The sequence below is a fragment of the Eschrichtius robustus genome, chromosome 14 (genome assembly GCF_028021215.1).
Source record: "Eschrichtius robustus isolate mEscRob2 chromosome 14, mEscRob2.pri, whole genome shotgun sequence".
Lineage (NCBI taxonomy): Eukaryota > Metazoa > Chordata > Mammalia > Artiodactyla > Eschrichtiidae > Eschrichtius > Eschrichtius robustus.
The window spans coordinates 38852004-38872103 of record NC_090837.1 but is presented as its reverse complement, the minus strand read 5'-3'; the positions used below and the strand labels follow the sequence as shown (position 1 = coordinate 38872103).

The following is a 20100-nucleotide window of genomic DNA, read 5'->3' as shown; positions in this document are numbered from 1 at the left end:
ATTCCTGATCAAGTTTCTTTTCAGAAAAGAAGTCAGAAAACAAACAAACAGACAAGCTACAATAACACGTGTCACTTCTTGAGGTTTTCTTTTAAAAAATTTAAGCTAAATTCATTGATCAACAGCAATATTCTTCCAGCTGCAGGGACTTGGAGGTTCTTACTCTTTTTGCTATCTTAGCCATTTCTGTTGTGTTCTCTTCCTAATTGTCAGTAAACAGCCTTAAATCATCTTAGAAGTAGATAGGACACAAATGTGTTGAAAATACACCCTGTATTGGTGGTATGGTGAAGAGAACAGTCCCTCTGTGAGTCTTTCTAAAAGGTAGACTCCAGAGGGTCCTCATGTTTTATGTATCTTTCCAAGGCTTAGTTGCACTGTGCATGCAATTCAAATGTTCAGTAAGAACTTCCTGACTATATGGAATTTAAACAACTGGGATTCCCCCTAGTGCCTATAGGTCCAGGAGCAGTGGATAGGGCAGCCTGATAAAGAACAGGGCTCAAAGCGAAACCATCCATGTCTGGCTCAAGCCAACTGCAAGAAACAGATAACACCTCACATAGACATACCATAAAGATCTAGTGGGCTTAAACACCCTATCTGTTTAGTCCCGAAGGTAAAGCCAGCAGTCTTCTTCTTCTGGCCTAGGCTAGCCCCCTGACAAGGGCACTCTTGATGTGGGTATGAAAGGCACTAAATTAGTCATGGAATCTAGGGACCCCTACATTTCTACACCTCCACTTATAGAGAGCTTGGAAAGCCTCTCACTCCTAAATGCTACCCCACGGTTTAGATCTGCAGCTCTGGGGCCTCTTGGTTCTCCCAAGTGGGGCCTCTTCGCTGGCTCAGCTTGTTCCTTTTCTCTGTGGTTTGGTTCCCTTTGACTGAAATGAGCCCTCCCCAACCTTGTCTGCTCTCATCCCCGCCTCAGTTCCCCAGCTGAAACATCACCTCTGAGATGATGGAGAGCTTGACTGTGAACCTCTAGACTGCCCCACTAAACAGTGCTCCTTGTGGGCCAAAAGACTTTGCCTTATTTCCAACTTCTAGTCCCATGTTTAGGATATCATGAAGGAGCTGACCAATAAATGCTTAAAGAATTAATAGATGGATCAATGAATACCTTCATGAACACATGAATAGACACGCAGTGAAATGGAGAAGTGTTCCTAGATTCCAGCAGACACAGGCAACTTGGAATTCCTTTCCTTACCTATCAGGATTACTGGTCTAACTCCTGAGTTACTCAGCAGATTTTCAGGAACAATTACAGTTTCCCCTGCAGGAATGGGTCGAGGTTGTAAAATTCCAGTTAATGGGGTCTGTGGAACTGGGGCAGATAAAAGGGACTCTGGAAAAAAAGTTGTTTGACAAGAAGGATTAGATAGGAAGGATAAATGAAATATAGTTGAAATCAACACAGTGTTAATACTTTTAATATGCAAGTTTTATAAGTTTAATGGCTTTTTTATTAAAGTAATTTGTGTTTATTGTATAAAATAAGAAGTGAGAAAAACAAACAAAAATATCAACCATTATCAAATCGTCTGGAGATAATTACTATTTAGCATTTTGGCAGTTTTTCCTTCTAGTTGTTTTTCCACATACAGTATTTTGGATTCTGTTTTGTATTTTATCTCCCCCCACCTTAGATTATCAAGGCATATCTACTCATTACAGAAAATGTGAAAAGTATAGAAAAGTGAGAATAAGGATAAATTCATCATTAATCAGTACTACCTAGAGGCAACCACAGTAACATACCGGCATAATTCTTTCTGTATTTATCATTTCTCTGTAGATTTTAGAATCATTTTTTAAACAAATGTAAATTTTTAAAGAACCCCAACTATGTCTTAGAATTGGTATATTTACATTTGTCTGTGTTTCATACAGCAAGGTAGATGAGCATTTGAACATTTAATTGTAAGCACCAAATGGCCACAGCTTGGATATTATAAAGGAGAACCAGTTGGTTTTTCAGGATTCTAGTCACAGACTGAACCATCCAATTCAGAAATAATAAGTATAGGTCACATAAGGAACCAGATCACAGGAGGATACATCAAATACCACTATTGGCAAAGCAAGTTCATTTATGCTCTATAATGGTGGATTGGTAGCATCACGCCCTACATAAAGAGTGGTTTATTGATACTATAGTGTAAAACAAAGACAGATGGTGAATCAAGATCTTTTGTGATGGCACATGTGCTTATAGGGATGGCAGATGTGATGGGGACAAAATATTAGCTGCTATAGTACTGGACACAATAGTTAGTTAAGCAAATTTATCTTCAAGGGTTCATGGAAAGAACGAGAGAGGGAGATACCTTTGTTAATTTAAGGAAACTTAAAACCCATCTTCTGTTGAAATCTTACCAGTTCTTGAAAGAGGGCGAACTGCAGGAATAGGTACAACTAAACCAGGTTGGGGGACAGGTGACCCAGGATACCATCCTCGGTGTCGTTTCTTTGGTGGCCCAGAAATGAACATGGTAGCTGAATACAAAAAGAAAGATGAGCCTTGTCCTTAGTAATGGAAGAAGGGAAAGAAGCCAAAGTAACATAGGACCTTTACTATGATTATACTCAGAAAGTCGAAGTCACTTTTCTAGAGGTAAAGATAAAGTTAGAAAAAGTCACACACTAACAGCACTAACAGCTGCAGGCTGTTTTACAATGTACCGTTTCACCCAGATTATTTCATCTGATTCTATCAACAACCCTGTGAAGTTGTAGGACAACTACATTGTTATACCCATTTTGTAGATGGTGAAAGGAAGGCTCACATTTACCCAGAGTCACACAACAGAGAGGAACTTTGAACCCTGTACTTTGGTCATCAAAGCCATGGCTTTTCAAGACACTTCTTATATATTTGTTTCAATGTTATTTCCTAGGTAGGCCCACCCTTGTAGAATCACCAAGATATGTAATCGTAATTGTTCATACCAATCATAAATTTTCAAAACATTGCACGAGAAGCTAAGAAAAAACTGGGAGTGTGCTGCCAGATAATTCATCATTCCAAACTCTCTGGAGCACTTCTTCCATAATTAAGTGTTATTTCAAAACTCTAAGATGGGTATTGTACCTTGGTCTCCTGAGGCAAAGCTAGGTCTTGGTGACAAAGAGTAATTCCCTGGGCGGGCTGGAGTGGAGCTAGACGCACTGCTCTTTCCTCCATGGCTACTGTTTCCATTAGCAGCATCTGTGGTACACAAGAGGAGCCACTCAGAACAGAGTCTGTGCAGGACACTGCTTTCTGTGATGCCACAACCATATGACAAACCTCACATAGGATTCAAAGAAATCCCACTGACGGAACAGCCCAGTTGTATAGAGCCAACTACAACCATCAGAGTAGTACTTTAACTAACATGAAATGTCACCCAAAATAATTTTCTAGGACCCCAAGAGATCTTTTAGAATTATTTTCAGTGAAGTCTTTGGAGATGGTGGGTAGAAAAGAAGAGAAAACTTTTTTTTTTTTTAATTAATTAATTAATTTATTTTTTATTTTATGGCTGTGTTGGGTCTTCGTTTCTATGAGAGGGCTTTCTCTAGTTGTGGCAAGCGGGGGCCACTCTTCATCACGGTGCGCGGGCCTCTCACTATCGCGGCCTCTCTTTCACTATCGCGGCCTCTCTTTGTTGCGGAGCACAGGCTCCAGATGCGCAGGCTCAGTAATTGTGGCTCATGGGCCCAGTTGCTCCGCGGCATGTGGGATCCTCCCAGACCAGGGCTCGAACCCGTGTCCCCTGCATTGGCAGGCAGATTCTCAACCACTAGCGCCACCAGGGAAGCCCCTCTTTTTTTTTTTTTTTTTTTTTTTTTTACCTTTTATCATGGAAATTTTCAAACATATATAAAAGCAGAGAGAAGGGTATATAAACTATGTACCCATCACCCAGCTTCAACATTTATCAACATGTGGCCAATCCTGCTTTATTTATACTCCCTATCTTTTCCCGCCACCCACATACACACATATGGGCTCTGGATTATTCTGAAGCAAACTCATTTGTCATATCATTTCATCCATAAATACTTTTGTATGTGTTTCTAAAAGAAAAGGACTCTTACAAAACATAACCGTGATCTTTTCTATACTTAAAATTAACAATGATCAATAATTTCTTAATATCCCATCAGTATTCAAATTTCTCCCAGTCAGCTCAGAAATGGCTTTTTACATTTCTTGTTCAAACTGGGGTTCAAAAAATATCCACACACTGAATTTAGTTGCTATGTCCCTTAAACCTCTTTTAATCTATAGAATTCTCCTTCTTCTTTTTCTTTCTAACAATTAATTTGCTGAAAACCTGGCAGAATTTCTCATTTCCTGTATTTTGCTGATTGGATATCCATGGTGTCATTTGATGTCTCCTCTAATTCCTAAACTAATCATTAGATATAGATGTTTGCTCAGATTCAAGTGTGATTTTTTTTGGCAAGAGTATCTCATAAGTCCTGTTGTATACTTCCATTATGAGGCACATAATGACCAGTTTTCTCTTTTCTTGTGATGTTAAGATTCATCAGTGGGTTTAAGAGTTGTCAGCCTAATCTTCAAGTTACAAAGTTGTTCATCGGCCTCTCATCTGATGGTTTTAGCAATCATGATGATTACCGCCAAGATCCATAAATTCATTAATTTTTCTTCTATGCTGTAAAAACTTGGATTCAGTTTGTTCCAGTCTGTAATCTAAACGGAAGGCAGATTCCGCAAGAATTGTTGGACCAGAGTAAGAACAAAAGTGGTCTGGATAAATTATGATACCTAACTACTGGAAAGTTTCCAAGAATGATAGGTTCTCTTTCTCTTTATTTTTCTTCTACCTCTCGGACCATTTTTTTTTTCTTAAACACTGAAATTTTCTACGGGTCTGCCTTTAACTCATAGCTTGCCTTACCCGACATTTCTCCTTGGCTGACACTATTTACGTGGTGATTTTAACCATATGCTGGTGGCTCAACTTTATACCATTAGTCCTACTTTCCCCCTACGATAAACTAAATTACCGTTGAGTAGCTCCACTTGGATGCTTCATGGGTATTTCAAACTCATCACGTCCAAAACTGAACTCACAATCTCCTCCTGGGGAACCTGCTCCCCTTGCTGTATTCCCTATCTCAAGCAACGGTACTAACCATTAGCCCAGAAAGATGGACGTCAACTGAGACCTCTTCTGCTTTACGCTCCCATTAATCAGTCAAGTCTGCTCATTTTACATCCTGAGTAGTTCTCCAATCTGTCTCCTCCTCTCCAACCTATTCTCACCCTGGTCAAGGACCTCATCATTTCTCACCCAGACTACTGAATGACCTGCAACTTGTATCCCCAAAGTTTTCTTTTTGCTGCCAAAATGATCTAGCTTAAGTTAAAATAAGACCATGTCACTCCCCTGTGCCATAAGTTATAGAGTGAAATCCATACTTCTTATCCTGACCTCCTATGACCTTTCCCTTTTCTGCCTCTTGCTCACCTCCTGCTACTCCCTGAGTTTTACATTGTATGTTTCCAACCAGTCCAAACTGCTGGAAGTTCCTGCACATGTCATGCTGCTTCTTTCCTTTCCTTTTCCTTTCAAGCTTTGCTCCTGCTTTTCCCTGAATTTGAAATGCCTTTCCCCTATTCCCTGACCAGGGTTTGAACCCACGCCCCCTGCATTGGAAGCACAGCATCTTAACCACTGGACCACCAGGGAAGTCCCCAAGAACTCGTTCTCGATTACTCCCTAAAATGCTGGACTAACCCCCCCTCCTCTGTGCTCCCCTAGGATATTATGTATTTATTGCAGTACACTGAAAATATCTTCTTTTGGGTTGATCTCCTCTGCAAGATTACAAGTACATTAGAGGACAGGGATTGAGCCTTATTTATCTTAGGATCTATCCCCAGTTCCTCATTATAGCAGGTATCCAAGAAATTTTCATTGAACAGAATCAACCTGCTTTGTCTCCCCTGTGTGCCAAATGTCATTCACTGACTCTTCTGGATGTAACATAGAAAACACAAAGCTTTGTATAAAAATGCGTTATTGTAGACAGCCCCACTTTTGCCTTCAACTGGCGAAGAAGGAGCTTCTGTTTTCTTCTACCAAACTGTCAATTAAATTTCACACAAGTCTCTTATGGACTAGGTATTTACCAAATAAATATAAGTGAGGAGGGCTTCCCTGGTGACATGGTGGTTAGGAATCTGCCTGCCAATGCAGGGGACACGGGTTCGAGCCCTGGTCCAGGAAGATCCCACATGCCGTGGAGCAACTAAGCCTGTGTGCCACAACTACTGAGCCCACGTGCCACAACTACTGAAGCCCGTGTGCCTAGAGCCCGTGCTCTGCAACGAGAGAAGCCACCGCAATGAGAAGCCTGTGCACCGCAACAAAGAGTAGCCCCCGCTCACCGCAACTAGAGAAAGCCTGTGTGCAGCAACAAAGACCCAACACAGCCAAAAATAAATTAAAAATAAATAAATTAAAAATATATATATAAGTGAGGAAAACATCACCTGCAGCAAAAGTCTTCCCTACAACCTGCAAAGACAAAGCCAGTGGCTTCACAACATTCTTATTCCGGGTCAGGTCCTGAGCTCCACTTAAATTGATTGCAGAATTAGCTGGACTGAGAACTGGCGAATCTTTAAAATGAAAGAGGTTGTTCAAATTAGAAACTATATATGCAGGAAGGAAGTTAATTCAACAAGAGTGAGCTGAGAGAGACTATAGTAGACTATAGAATTTCAGTTTTTCCCTTGATCTATTTTAAGAAAGTCCATTTCTCTGTACATAGGTTTTATTTTCTTTTTTATGTATTTAACAAACACTCACTAGTGGGTACTATGTGCTAGGTGCTAGTTTTAAGTTTAAGCACTTTAAATATATCAATTCACCTAATTCCTATATGAACTCAATGAGGCTGGTACTATTACCTTAAATAATGGTAGCCATTTAACTTGGTCAAAGTCATATGATGTGGCATCAAGGATATCATCATGTGCCATATTAAAACTGTCTCCATAGTTTCCCTCAAAGCCATATTTTAATGAGATATATTTATCTCTATCCAGATAAGTTTGTCATTTGAAAAGTGTCGTGTAAGCTAAGTCATTGTAATGTAGGGGAAAGAACTTTTCTCTGAAGAAAAGTTGCTTTAATATTTGGAATGAACTAGAATTTTTCCCTATGTAATACCAGAGACATCCAAAAGAAAATTCTTATTTGGCAGAAAAACCATATGCCATTTCAGAGGCAGGTTATGGGAGAGATAAAGACTCCAGCCAACTAGAGTTTTCCGAAATGAATATAATAGACCCCAAATCCCTGACTCTACACCAGCAGAACAGCTTAATCAGGTAACACAGGAAAGTGTCAAAGGGACTGTTAAAACTCTGAGAGGTTGAAAAACAAAGTGTTCTAAAGAGCAGGATACTGATGGTGCTACATTAGAAATGATCTAAAATATTAGTGCTCATGCCACAGTGTGATTCCTGATACATCTGATCAGCGCTTATCATAAGAACTCAAAAGACTGAAATGGTTCCCTACTGGCTCAGAAGAGTTATGTGCCTCTCTGAGGGACTGACTTACATCAAGGAGCGATTTTAAGGTCTACAGGAAGAATAGAGGCCAGCAACTGCACATAAAAACATTATAAAGTGACAGGAAACTGAAGACAACCTGAGTTTTTCAGGTATTAACAGAGAAACTTACACGACAGGAATCCCAGGTAAATTTGACATGTCACTACACAGGTTGGTTATTACGTTTCAGGCCACAAATATGTTGTTTGGTGCAAGACTAGTAGCTTACTACACTAGAATTTTAGCATATTTCTAACAGTCCAGGTGAGCATACAGGTGAAATCTGGTTAGCAAATTATAAAGGGTGGTAACCTTTTCGAGTCAATGAATTCAAATTAGCACAAACAAATATTTAAATAATAACAAAAGGGTACAAAATCAATGCACAGAAATAAATCTTCCTATATAAAAGCAACGAACAAGAGTTAGATAAAAGGCCTAGGAATAAGCTTAATAAGAAATGTACACAACTATATGAAGAAAAATTTATCATATTTCTTATATAATGTCTGGGATTTGTTGTAAAACATTGAGGGAGGGAGGGAGAGAGGCAGTAATACTGAAAATATGGCCATGTGTTCATAATTATTTAAGCTGGGTAATAGGTCCACAGTGATGGTCCGTGATATTATTCTCTCTATTTTTAACTTTTCATATTAAAGATTTTTAAAAATTAAAAATTTTTTCTGAAGACCTTGAAAATAGGCCTGAACAAACGTTAAGACAACCATGTTTCAGATCAGAAATATTCAATGTCAAAAAAATGCCAATCAATCTAAGTTAATTCATAAATTTAATATGATCCTAGGAAAATACCAACAGGTTTAGATATTATTAGAATTACTATTAGAATTATTAGTAAGTAAGCAAATTGTTCAAGTAAGCAAATTGATGTAATGTTGATATGAAAAAAATAAGCACACAAGAATAGCAAGAAACATTCTGAAAAATAAGAGAAACGACAAGAGGCTAACGTGATGATATAATAAGACATAAAACCACAGTCTATAAAATACTGTGGTCCTAGTGCATTAGTAGACAAACAGAACAATGGAAGAAAAAAGACAGTAAGAAGCAGATGCAAATACACATAAGAATTTAGTATAAGATAAAGGTAGCAGCTCAAAGCAGCAATGAAGATGAACCATTCAATAAACTGTGCTGTGGCAATTGGATATATAAGAAAAAAATTAAGTTGGATCTACAACTTACACCAAGTACCAAACAAAATCAAATGGACCAAAAGTAGAAACTTAAAAACTGATGATACAGAAATAATAGGAGAAAACATGGGAGAGTCAATTATCACCTTGAAATGGAAAAGGCCAAACTATTGTTCAAAATGCAGAAGCCATAAAAAATCTATATATTCAGCTACATAAAACTTAAAAAATTCTGCATGACAAAACACACTATATATGCAAACAGTAGCTAGAAGAGAGCTGGAGTGACCATACTAATACCAGAAAAAATAGACTTTAAGAAAATATTATTACTAGAGAAGAAAAATGACATTTTATAATGATAAAAGTATCAATCCACCAGGAAGACATAACAATTATAAAAATATAAACATATAAACAACAGAGCCCCAAATTCATGGAGCAAATCCTGACAAAACTGAAGAGAGAAATAGGCAATTTGATGATAACAGTTTGAGACTTCAGTACCCCACTTTCAATAATGGATAGAATAACTAGGGAGACAGTCAAGAAGGAAATAGAAGACGTGAGCAGCACTATAAACCAATTAGACATAACTGATATCAACAGAACATTCCCTGAACAAAAGCAGAATATACATTCTTTTCTAGTGCACAGGGAACATTCTCCAGGAAAGACAATATGTTAGGTGATAAAACAAGCCTCAATAAACTTAAAAGAATTAAAATCATACAAAATACATTCTCTAACCTCAGTGGAATCAAATGAGCAATCAATAACAGAAGGAAATTTGAGAAATTCACAAATTTGTGGCAATTAAACAATGCATTACTAAATAACCAATAGATCAAAGAAATCACAAGGGGAATTAGATATCACTTTAAGACAAATGAAAATAAAAACACGACAATTGAAAACTTATGAGATACTGTTTAAAAAGTGTTTAGAGGAATATTTATGGCTGTAAATGCCTATATTAAAAAGGGGGACTTCCCTTGTGGTCCAGTCAGTGGTTAGGACTCAGCACTTTCACTGCCATGGGTCCCTGTTCAATCCCTGGTTGGGGAACTAAGATCCCACAAGCTGTGCAGCATGGCCAAAAAAAAAAAAAAAAGGAAGAAAGGACAGAAGATCTAAATAGATATTTCTCCAAAAAAGACATACAGATGGCCAAAAAGCACATGAAAAGATGCTCAATATCGCTAATTATTAGAGAAATGCAAATCAAAACTACCATGAGGTATCACCTCACACCAGTCAGAATGGCCATCATAAAAATGTCTACAAACAATAAATGCTGGAGAGGGTGTGGAGAAAAGGGAACCCTCCCACACTGTTGGTGGGAATGTAAGTTGGTACAGCCACTATGGAGAACAGTATGGAGGTTCCTTAAAAAACTAAAAATAGAGTTACCATATGATCCAGCAATCCCACTCCTGGACATATATCTGGGGAAAACCATAATTTGAAAAGATACATGTACCCAATATTCATTGCAGCACTATTTACAATAGCCAAGACATGGAAGCAACCTAAATGTCCATTGACAGATGACTGGATAAAGAAGATGTTGTACATATATACAATGGAATATTACTCAGCCATAAAAAAGAATGAAATAATGCCATTTGCAGCAACATGGATGGACCTAGACATTATCATAGTAAGTGAAGTAAGTCAGAGAAAAACAAGTATCATATGATATCACTTGTATGTGGAATCTAAAAAAATGATACAAATGAAATTATTTACAAAACAGAAACAGACTCACAGACTTAGAAAACAATTTATGGTTACCAAAGGGAAAGGTATGGGGGGAGGGATAAATTAGGGGTTTGGGATTAACATATGCACACTACTAAATATAAAATAAATAATCAACAAGGACCTACTCTATAGCACAGGGAACTCTACTCAGTATTCTGTAACAACTTAAATGGGAAAAGAATCTGAAAAAGAATAGATATATGTATAACTGAATCACTTTGTTGTACATCTGAAACTACCACAACATTGTAAATCAACTATACTCCAACATAAAATAAAAATTAAAAAAATAAATAAATGAAAAGGAAGAAAATCTCAAGTAAAAAAAGTAAGAAAAGTAAACTAAACCCAAAATAAGCAGAAGAAAGGAAATAATAAAGACTAGAGCAGAAATGAATGAAGTAGGGAATAGAGAAACAATAGTGAAAATCAGCAAAACCAAAAGTTTGTTCTTTGAGTAGATGAACAAAATTGACAAAACTTTAGCCAGACTGACCAAGAAATAAAGAGAAAAGATGCAAATTACTAAAATCAAGAGTGAAAAAGAGGGCATTGCTAGCAAACTTACAGAAATAAAAAGAATTATAGAGGAATACTATGAACAATTGTATGCCTTTGTTATGGACTGAATTGTGCCCCATCCCCACAAATCATATGTTGAAGCCCTAATCTCTAGTACCTTAGAATATGACAGTATATAGAGTCCTTAAAGAAGTAATTAAGGTTAAATGAGGCCATAAGGGTAGAGTTCTAATCTAATATGACTGGTGTCCTTTAAAAAAGAGGAAGAGACAACAGGGATGTGCATGCACAGAGGAAAGGCCATGTGAGGATATAGCAAGAAGGCAGCTGGTTATCTGCAAGCCAAGGAAAGAGGCCTCACAAAAATAAAACACCCTACTGCACCTTCATCTTGGACTTGCAACTTCCAGAACTGTGAGAAAATAAATTTTTGTTGTTTAAGCCACTCAGTCTGTGCTATTTTGTTATGGCAGCCCTACTTAACTCATAAAGACGTCAAATTAGATGACTCAGATAAAATGGACAAAAAGGAAATACTAAGGAATACACTATAAAACTACTAAAGCTAATACATGAGTTCACCAAAGTTGCAGGATACAAGGTCAATATACAAAAGTCAATTGTATTTCTATGCACTTGCGATGAACAACACAAAAATAAAATTAAGATAAAAGTTCCATTTACAATAGCATCAGAAAAAATAACTACTTAGGAATAAATTTAGTAAGAGAAGTGTAAAACTTATACTGTGAAAGCTATAAAACATTGTTAGAAGAAATTTTTAAAGACCTAAATAAATGGAAAGACATTCCATGCTCATGGGTTGGAAGACTTAACATTGTTAATACGGCAATACTCCTCAAATTGTTCTACAGATTCAATAGATTCAGCAAGCCATACCAAAATTCAAGCTGCTTTCTTTGTAGAAATTGACAAGTTAATTTTAAAATTCATATGGAAATGCAAGGGGCCCAGAATAGCCAAAATAATCTCAAAAAAGAAAAGCAAAGCTAGAGGATTCATACTTACCTATTTCAGAACTTCATACAAACCTACAATTATCAATCAGTGCAGCACTGGCATAATGAAAGATGTACAGATCATCGGAATAGCATTGAGAATCCAGAAATAAAACCTTACATTTAATGGGCAAATGAATTTTGAAATGAGTGAGTGCCAAGAAAATTCAATGTATTAAAAAATAGTCTTTTCAACAAATGTTATGGGAAAACTGGATATCCACATGCATAAGAATGAAGTTGGACCTCTTCCTCACACCATATACAGAAATTAACCCAAAATGGATTATAGATCTAAATGTAAGAGTTAAAACTATAACACTCTTAGAAGAAAACATAGCAGTAAATCTTCATGGCCTTGGATTTGGCAATGGTTTCTTAGATGTGACACCAAAAGTACAAGCAACAAAAGAGAAAAAAAATAGATGAATTGGACTTCATCATGATAAAAAAAAATTTGTGCTTCAAAGGACACCATCAAGAGAGTAAAGAGACAACTCATAGAGTGGGAGAAATATTTGTAACTCATATATCTGGTAAAGGACTTGTATCCAGAATGTATAAAGAACTCTTACAACTCAGTAATAGAGAGACAAATAACCCAACTGAAAAATGGGCAAATGATTTGTAATAGACACTTCTCCAAAGAAGATGTACAGATAGCCAATTAGCACATGAAAACATGCTCAACATCATTAGCCACTGGAGAAACACAAATCAAAACCACAATGAGATACTACTTTACATCCACTAGGATGGCTAAAACAAAACAAGACAGACAATAACAAGTGTTGACCAGGATACGGAGAAATTGGAACCCTCACACATTACTGGTAGGAATGTAAAATGGTGCAGCCACTTTGGAAAATAATTCCTCAAATGGATAGACACAGAGTTACCATATGACTCAGCAATTCCACTCCTAGTTATAAAATGAGAGGGAAGTGAAAACACATGCCCATACAAAAATCTGTACCCAAATGTTCATAGCAGCATTATTCATAATAGCCCCAAAGTAGGAACAACTTAAATGTCCATCAACAAATAAATGGAAAAATAAAATATGGTATATCCATAAAATGGGATATTTCAGCAGCAAAAAGGAATGAAGTACTGATACATGCTACAACATGGATGAACCTTGAAAACATTATGTCAAGTGAAAGAAGCCAGTCACAAAAGGCCATATGCTGTAAGCATGTAGTCAGAAAGCACAGTTAGGCATTAGATAAGGTCAGAGTTAACTTTCCAAAATGTAAATCCTTTCATGTTATTCCCTAATCTTTACCACCTTGCGCATGCTTCTATTCTTGAATTTATCAGGTATGGTGACATTGTCATATTCAGCATTTAACACTAGTGCTTTTGATTATTTGGGAGCAGCCCCAATGTCCAAAATGCAATAGCCTGTGATCTTGCTCAGACATGAATTTGAACTGTAGGCTGTTGTGCAGAATCTGGTGCTTAGATAGTGAGTAAGCAGCTGATTGCCCAGCATCTGTATCTCACCAAGGTCTGATTATCTCTACTAGTGAACTTGTAAGCACTGGAGGATTTGCAAACTTGGAAAATTCCTTGAGCAAGTCACAGCTCTATGCTCTATGTTGTAGGAGTCTGTAATTTCCTATTTTTCATGAGCTCCTTGAGGGCATTCCCAGCTCCTGGCACAATGTCTGCCACATCATAGTTAAAGAAATAGAGTGGAAAAAAAGAAGCCAAAACGACTTATCCTCTTTATGCAATAGTTGAATAATTCTCTGTTAGTGCAAAATCACTGGGGGGGAATAACTTTCTAAAAAAGGGAGCAATGTGGACCTCCCTGGTGGCGCAGTGGTTAAGAATCCGCCTGCCAATGCAGGGGACACGAATTCGAGCCCTGGTCCGGGAAGATCCCACATGCCGTGGAGCAACTAGGCCTGTGTGCCACAATTACTGAGCCTGCGCTCTAGAGCCCACGAGCCACAACTACTGAGCCCGCGTGCTGCAACTACTGAAGACTGCACGCCTAGAGCCCGTGCTCCACAACAAAGAGAAGCCACCGCAATGAGAAGCCCACGCACCGCAACGAAGAGTAGCCCCCTCTCGCCGCAGCTAGAGAAAGCCCACTCGCAGCAACGAAGACCCAACACAGCCAAAAATAAAGCAAAATAAATAAATGTTTTTAAAAAGGGAGCCATTTAAGTAGCAAGTTGAAAGAATCTGAATTCTGGTTTTCTCACTTAATAACTCTTTTTTAAAAAAACCAAATATTAACCTTTTCTGAGATTCTGATTCATAATCTGCAAAATGGTCCTAAAACCTACCTCACGGTAGCGATTAACATATTTAGCAAGTGCCTAGAACACAGCAGATATTCAATAAATATTTGTCTTGCTAAATCTTAAGTGTTTTCCAGATGCTTGAGAGCTTAAATCTTTACAAGCTCTCTTTTTGCCCTTGGCACCTGTATTAAACTTAGCCTACATAATTTGCTTCTTTCCTGAGTAAAGTACTCTGGACCTATTTTCACATTCAGACTGCAATTAATGTCCTTCTAATAAGCCACAATATTTCTATTAATGCATGCTGAGGCTGCATCATTTATTTGTCAGCCATATTTTACTTTTGACTCAAATAGTAGTATTTAATTAAAACATTATAATTAAAACACAATTACCCCTATAATTAATGTTAAATCAGATAGCTTCCTAACCTGTTCTTACACTATTCATTTTTTTTTTAACATCTTTATTGGAGTATAATTGCTTTACAATGGTGTATTAGTTTCTGCTTTATAAAAAAGATAATCAGTTATACATATATATACGTTCCCATATATCTTCCCTCTTGCATCTCCCTCCCTCCCACCCTCCCCATCCCACACCTCTAGGTGGTCACAAAGCACCGAGCTGATCTCCCTGTGCTATGCGGCTGCTTCCCACTAGTTATCTATTTTACATTTGGTAGTGTATATATGTCCATGACACTCTCTCACCCTGTCACATCTCACCCCACCCCCTCCCCATATCCTCAAGTCCATTCTCTATTAGGTCTGTGTCTTTATTCCCGTCTGGCCACTAGGTTCTTCATGGCCTTTTTTTTTTTTTCCTTAGATTCCGTATATATGTGTTAGCATACTGTATTTGTTTTTCTCTTTCTGACTTACTTCACTCTGTATGACAGACTCTAACTCCATCCACCTCATTACAAATACCTCCATTTCATTTCTTTTTATGGCTGAGTAATATTCCATTGTATATATGTGCCACATCTTCTTTATCCATTCATCTGTCGATGGACATTTAGGTTGCTTCCATGTCCTGGCTATTGTAAATAGAGCTGCAATGAACATTTTGGTACATGACTCTTTTTGAACTATGGTTTTCTCAGGGTATATGCCCAGTAGTGGGATTGCTGGGTCATATGGTAGTTCTATTTGTAGTTTTTTAAGGAACCTCCATACTGTTCTCCATAGTGGCTGTATCAATTTACATTCCCACCAACAGTGCAAGAGTGTTCCCTTTCCTCCACACCCTCTCCAGCATTTATTGTTTCTAGATTTTTTGATGATGGCCATTCTGACTGGTGTGAGATGATATCTCATTGTAGTTTTGATTTGCATTTCTCTAATGATTAATGATGTTGAGCATTCTTTCATGTGTCTGTTGGCAATCTGTATATCTTCTTTGGAGAAATGTCTATTTAGGTCTTCTGCCCATTTTTGGATTGGGTTGTTCGTTTTTTTGTTATTGAGCTGCATGAGCTGCTTGTAAATCTTGGAGATTAATCCTTTGTCAGTTGCTTCATTTGCAAATATTTTCTCCTATTCTGATGGTTGTCTTTCGGTCTTGTTTATGGTTTCCTTTGATGTGCAAAAGCTTTTAAGTTTCATTAGGTCCCATTTGTTTATTTGTGTTCTTATTTCCATTTCTCTGGGAGCTGGGTCAAAAAGAATCTTGCTGTGATGTATGTCATAGAGTGTTCTGCCTATGTTTTCCTCTAAGAGTTTGATAGTGTCTGGCCTTACACTTAGGTCTTTAATCCATTTTGAACTATTCATTTTTTAAACAGCTTTATTGAGGCATAATTGACAATAAATTGCACATACTTAAGGTATGCAATCTGATAAGTTTTGACATATGTATATACTTGTGAAACCATCACCACGGTCAAAACATGAACACATTCATCACCTCTAAATCTCCTTGTCATCCCTCTTTCCTATGTTTCCCTTGCTCTAAACAATCACTGATCTGCTTTATTTATTTATTTATTTGGCCATACGGCTTGTGGGATCTTAGTTCCCCGACCAGGGATTGAACACCGGCTCCCAGCAGTGGAAGCGTGGAGTCCTAACCACTGGACTGCCAGGGAATTCCCTGAGCTGCTTTAGATTAGTTTGCATTTCCTAGAGTTTTATACAAATAGAATGATATTCTTTTTTCTTTTGTCTGGCTTCTTTTGAGTGAATTATTGCCTTAATTATTTTGAAATCCATCCATATTGTTATGAATATCAATAGCTCATTCCTATTTATTGAGTTGTATATAACAATTTATTTATCTGTTCACCTGGATAAACATTCACCTGGATGGACATTTGGGTTGTTTCCAGTTTTTGGCTATTACAAATAAAGCTGCTATGAACATTTGTGCACAAATGTTTGTTGCATATACTCCTTTTCTCTTGGGTAAATATCTAGGGATGGAATGGCTAGACTATCTGGTAGGTGTATGTTTAACTTTTTAAGAAACTGTCAAACTGTTTCCCAAAGTGGTTTTACTATTTTACATTCTCAGCAGCGTACAAGAGTTCCAATTCCTCCACACCCACACCAACACTTGGTATAGTCAGTCTTTTAATTTTAGCCATTCTAAGTACGTGGGAAATCTCATTGTTGTTTTAATTTGTATTTTCCCAATGACTAATGGTGTTAAGCATCTTTTCATGTGTTTAATTGCCATCATATATCTTTTGCCCATTTTAAAAATTAGGTTATTTTCTTATCATTGAGGTTTTTTTTTTTTCATCATCGACACAGTATACTTTTTATTATAGTACTTACACTGAAAAATGACAGAGGAAATGACATTGCATTCTGTGTATATGCATTTCTGTCAAGTTACAAATTTTGTTCCTGAGATTTTCTTTTAACCCTCCCACCACAAATATTTGTTTTAACTTTTTTACTAAGATTTCATTTTATTGTCTTTTTTTTTAGTTATTTCTGAGATATACATTTTAAAGTAATAACTAGAATTATGACTTATAACATTATACCAGAACATATAAGATTTTTAGAAATTTCATGTAATGTCTGAAACATTTATATTAACATATTTCCATACAAATAACCCAAAGAAAGTTTAGTATTAGTTGTTTTTTGTTTGTTTGTACTGCAGGTTCTTATCAGTCACCAATTTTATACACATCAGTGTATACATGTCAATCCCAGAATACATTTATTTATTTTAAATAAAGAATACATTTATTTATTTTACTTATTTATTTTTGGCTGCGTTGGGTCTTCATTGTTGTGCACGGGCCCTCTCCAGCTGCAGCGAGCAGGCGCACTCTTCATGCGGCGCGTCAGCCTCTCATTGTGGCGGCTTAGCCTCTAGGCACTTGGGCTTCAGTAGTTGTGGCATGCAGGCTTCAGTAGTTGTGGCTCACGGGCTCTAGAGCGCAGGCTCAGTAGTTGTGGTGGTGCATGGGCTTAGTGGCTCCACGGCATGTGGGATTCTCCCGGACCAGGGCTCGAACCCATGTCCCCTGCATTGGCAGGCGGACTCCCAACCACTGCGCCACCAGGGAAGTCCCTATCATTGAGTTTTTAAAAGTCTTTTTCTGGATATGATTCCTATATATGCTTTGCAGAGAGTTTCACCCAGGCTGAGGCTTGGCTTTTCTTTCTCTTAACAGTGTCTTCTGAGGAGCAACAGTTTTAAATTTTAATGAAGTCCAATATATCAATCTGTTCTTTTATGGCTTGTGCTTTCCATGTTGTATATAAGAAATCTTTGCCTAACCCAGGTCACAAGTATTTTTTTCTACCTTTTCTTTTAGAAGTTTTATAGTTTTCAGTTTTCCATTTAGATCTATGGCCCATTTGAATTATTTTGTATGTGGTATGAGATATGGATTGAAGTTCATGTTTTTTCATATTTATATCCAAGTGTTTCAGAACCACTTGTTGATAAGGTTATCCTTTCCTCACTGCATTGCCTTCTGTATTTGTTAAAGGTACATACACATATGTTTGTTTCTAGACTTTCTATTCTGTCCCATTGATCTATTTGTAGAATATCTTCACACCAGTACCATGCTGTTTTGATTACTGTCACTTTATAATAATCTTGAAATCAGGTAGTGTTAGCCTTCCAACTTTTTCTTTCTTTTTTCAGAGTTGTTTTGGCTATTTTAAGTAATTTGCATTTCCATATGAATTTTAGAATTAGCTTCTCAACTTCTGACAAAAGAAAAAAAAAAGCCTCTGAGATTTTGGGTTGGATTGTGTTGAATCTATAGGTCAATTTGGAGAAAACTGACATCTTAACAATATTAGTCTTCCAACCCATGAACAAGAGATGTCTCTCCAATTTATTTAGGTCTCCTTTACTTTCAGCATTGTTTTCTAGTTTTCAGGGCACAGTTCTTTCATACCCTTTGTCAGATTTATCTCTAAATATTTCATGTTTTTAATGCTATTATAAATGGTAGTTATTTTAAAAATCTTAATTTCTGATAATGCATTGTTGATATATAGAAGTACAATTGATATTTGTATATTGATCTTGTATCCTGCAATGTTGCTAAACTCACTTAGTTTTAGTAGCATTTTTGTAGATTTCATTGCATTTTCTCCATAGAAAACCTACTGTCTATGAATAAAGACAGTTTTACTTCTTCCTTTCCAAATTGGATGTCTTTTTTTTTTTTTTTTTTTTCCTTGCCTGACTGCACTGGCTAGAACCTGCAGTACAATATTGAACAGAAGTAGTAAGAGTGGACATGCCTATCTTGTTCTGATCTTAGGGAGAGAGGATTTAGTCTTTTATCACTAAGTATGTTAGCTGTGGGGTTTTTTTGTAGATGACCATTATCAGGTTGAGGAAGTTCCCTTCTTTTCCTAGTTTGTTAAGAGTCTTTATCAGGAATAAATATTGAATTTTGTCAATGCTTTTTTCTGCATCTGTTGAGATAATCATATGGTTTTAGTTTAGTTTGTTAACATGGTAAATTACATTGATTGGTATTCAAATGTTAAACCAATCATGCATTCCTAGGATAAACTCTACTTGGTCATGATATATTATCCTTTTAGCATATTGTTGGGTTCAATATGCTAAAATTTTCTTACTAAATTTTGTATTTATTTCATGAAGGATATTGGTTTGAACTTTTCATATAATGTCTTTGATTTTGCTATCAAGATAATGCTGGCTAGAATGAGTTAGCAAGTAGTCCATTCTCTTCAATTATTTGGAAGTTTGTGTAGAACTGGTATTATTTCTTCCTTAAAGGTGGAATCTACCAGTAAAGCCATCTGGGCCTAGAGGGTTTTTTTTTTTAAGGTTTTTGTAGCTATTTTATTTATTTATTTTTTAACATCTTTATTGGAGTGTAATGGCTTTACAATTGTGTGTTAGTTTCTGCTTTATAACAAAGTGAATCAGCTATACATATACATCCCCATATCCCCTCCCTCTTGCATCTTCCTCCCACCCTCCCTATCCCACCCCTCTAGGTGGGCACAAAGCACCGAGCTGATCTCCCTGTGCTATGCGGCTGCTTCCCACCAACTATCTATTTTACATTTGGTAGTACATAGAAATCTATGCCACTCTCTCACTTTGTCCCAGTTTACCCTTCCCCCTCCCCGTGTCCTCAAGTCCATTCTCTACATTTGTGTCTTTATTCCTGTCCTGCCCCTAGGTTCTTCAGAACCTTTTTTTTTTCTTTTAGATTCCATATATATGTGATAGCATATGGTATTTGTTTTTCCCTTTCTGACTTACTTCACTCTGTATGACAGACTCTAGGTCCATCCACCTCA

General features: G+C 37.0%; 1 protein-coding gene across 3 annotated transcripts in view; it reads right to left on the bottom strand.

Moving 5' to 3' along the window:
- GREB1L (GREB1 like retinoic acid receptor coactivator) overlaps positions 1-20100 on the bottom strand; it is a 122872-nt gene that overhangs the window by 65148 nt on the left and 37624 nt on the right. For 2 of the 3 annotated variants that reach the window (XM_068562956.1, XM_068562957.1), the window contains exons 6-8: positions 3101-3217; positions 2386-2505; positions 1217-1354 (exon numbers count right to left, since the gene is read on the bottom strand). In XM_068562956.1, the coding sequence (XP_068419057.1) occupies positions 1217-1354; positions 2386-2505; positions 3101-3217 (375 nt within the window). Of the gene's footprint in view, positions 1-1216; positions 1355-2385; positions 2506-3100; positions 3218-6523; positions 6653-20100 lie in introns of all 3 variants that reach the window. The other variant, XM_068562955.1, reaches the window with a different exon arrangement.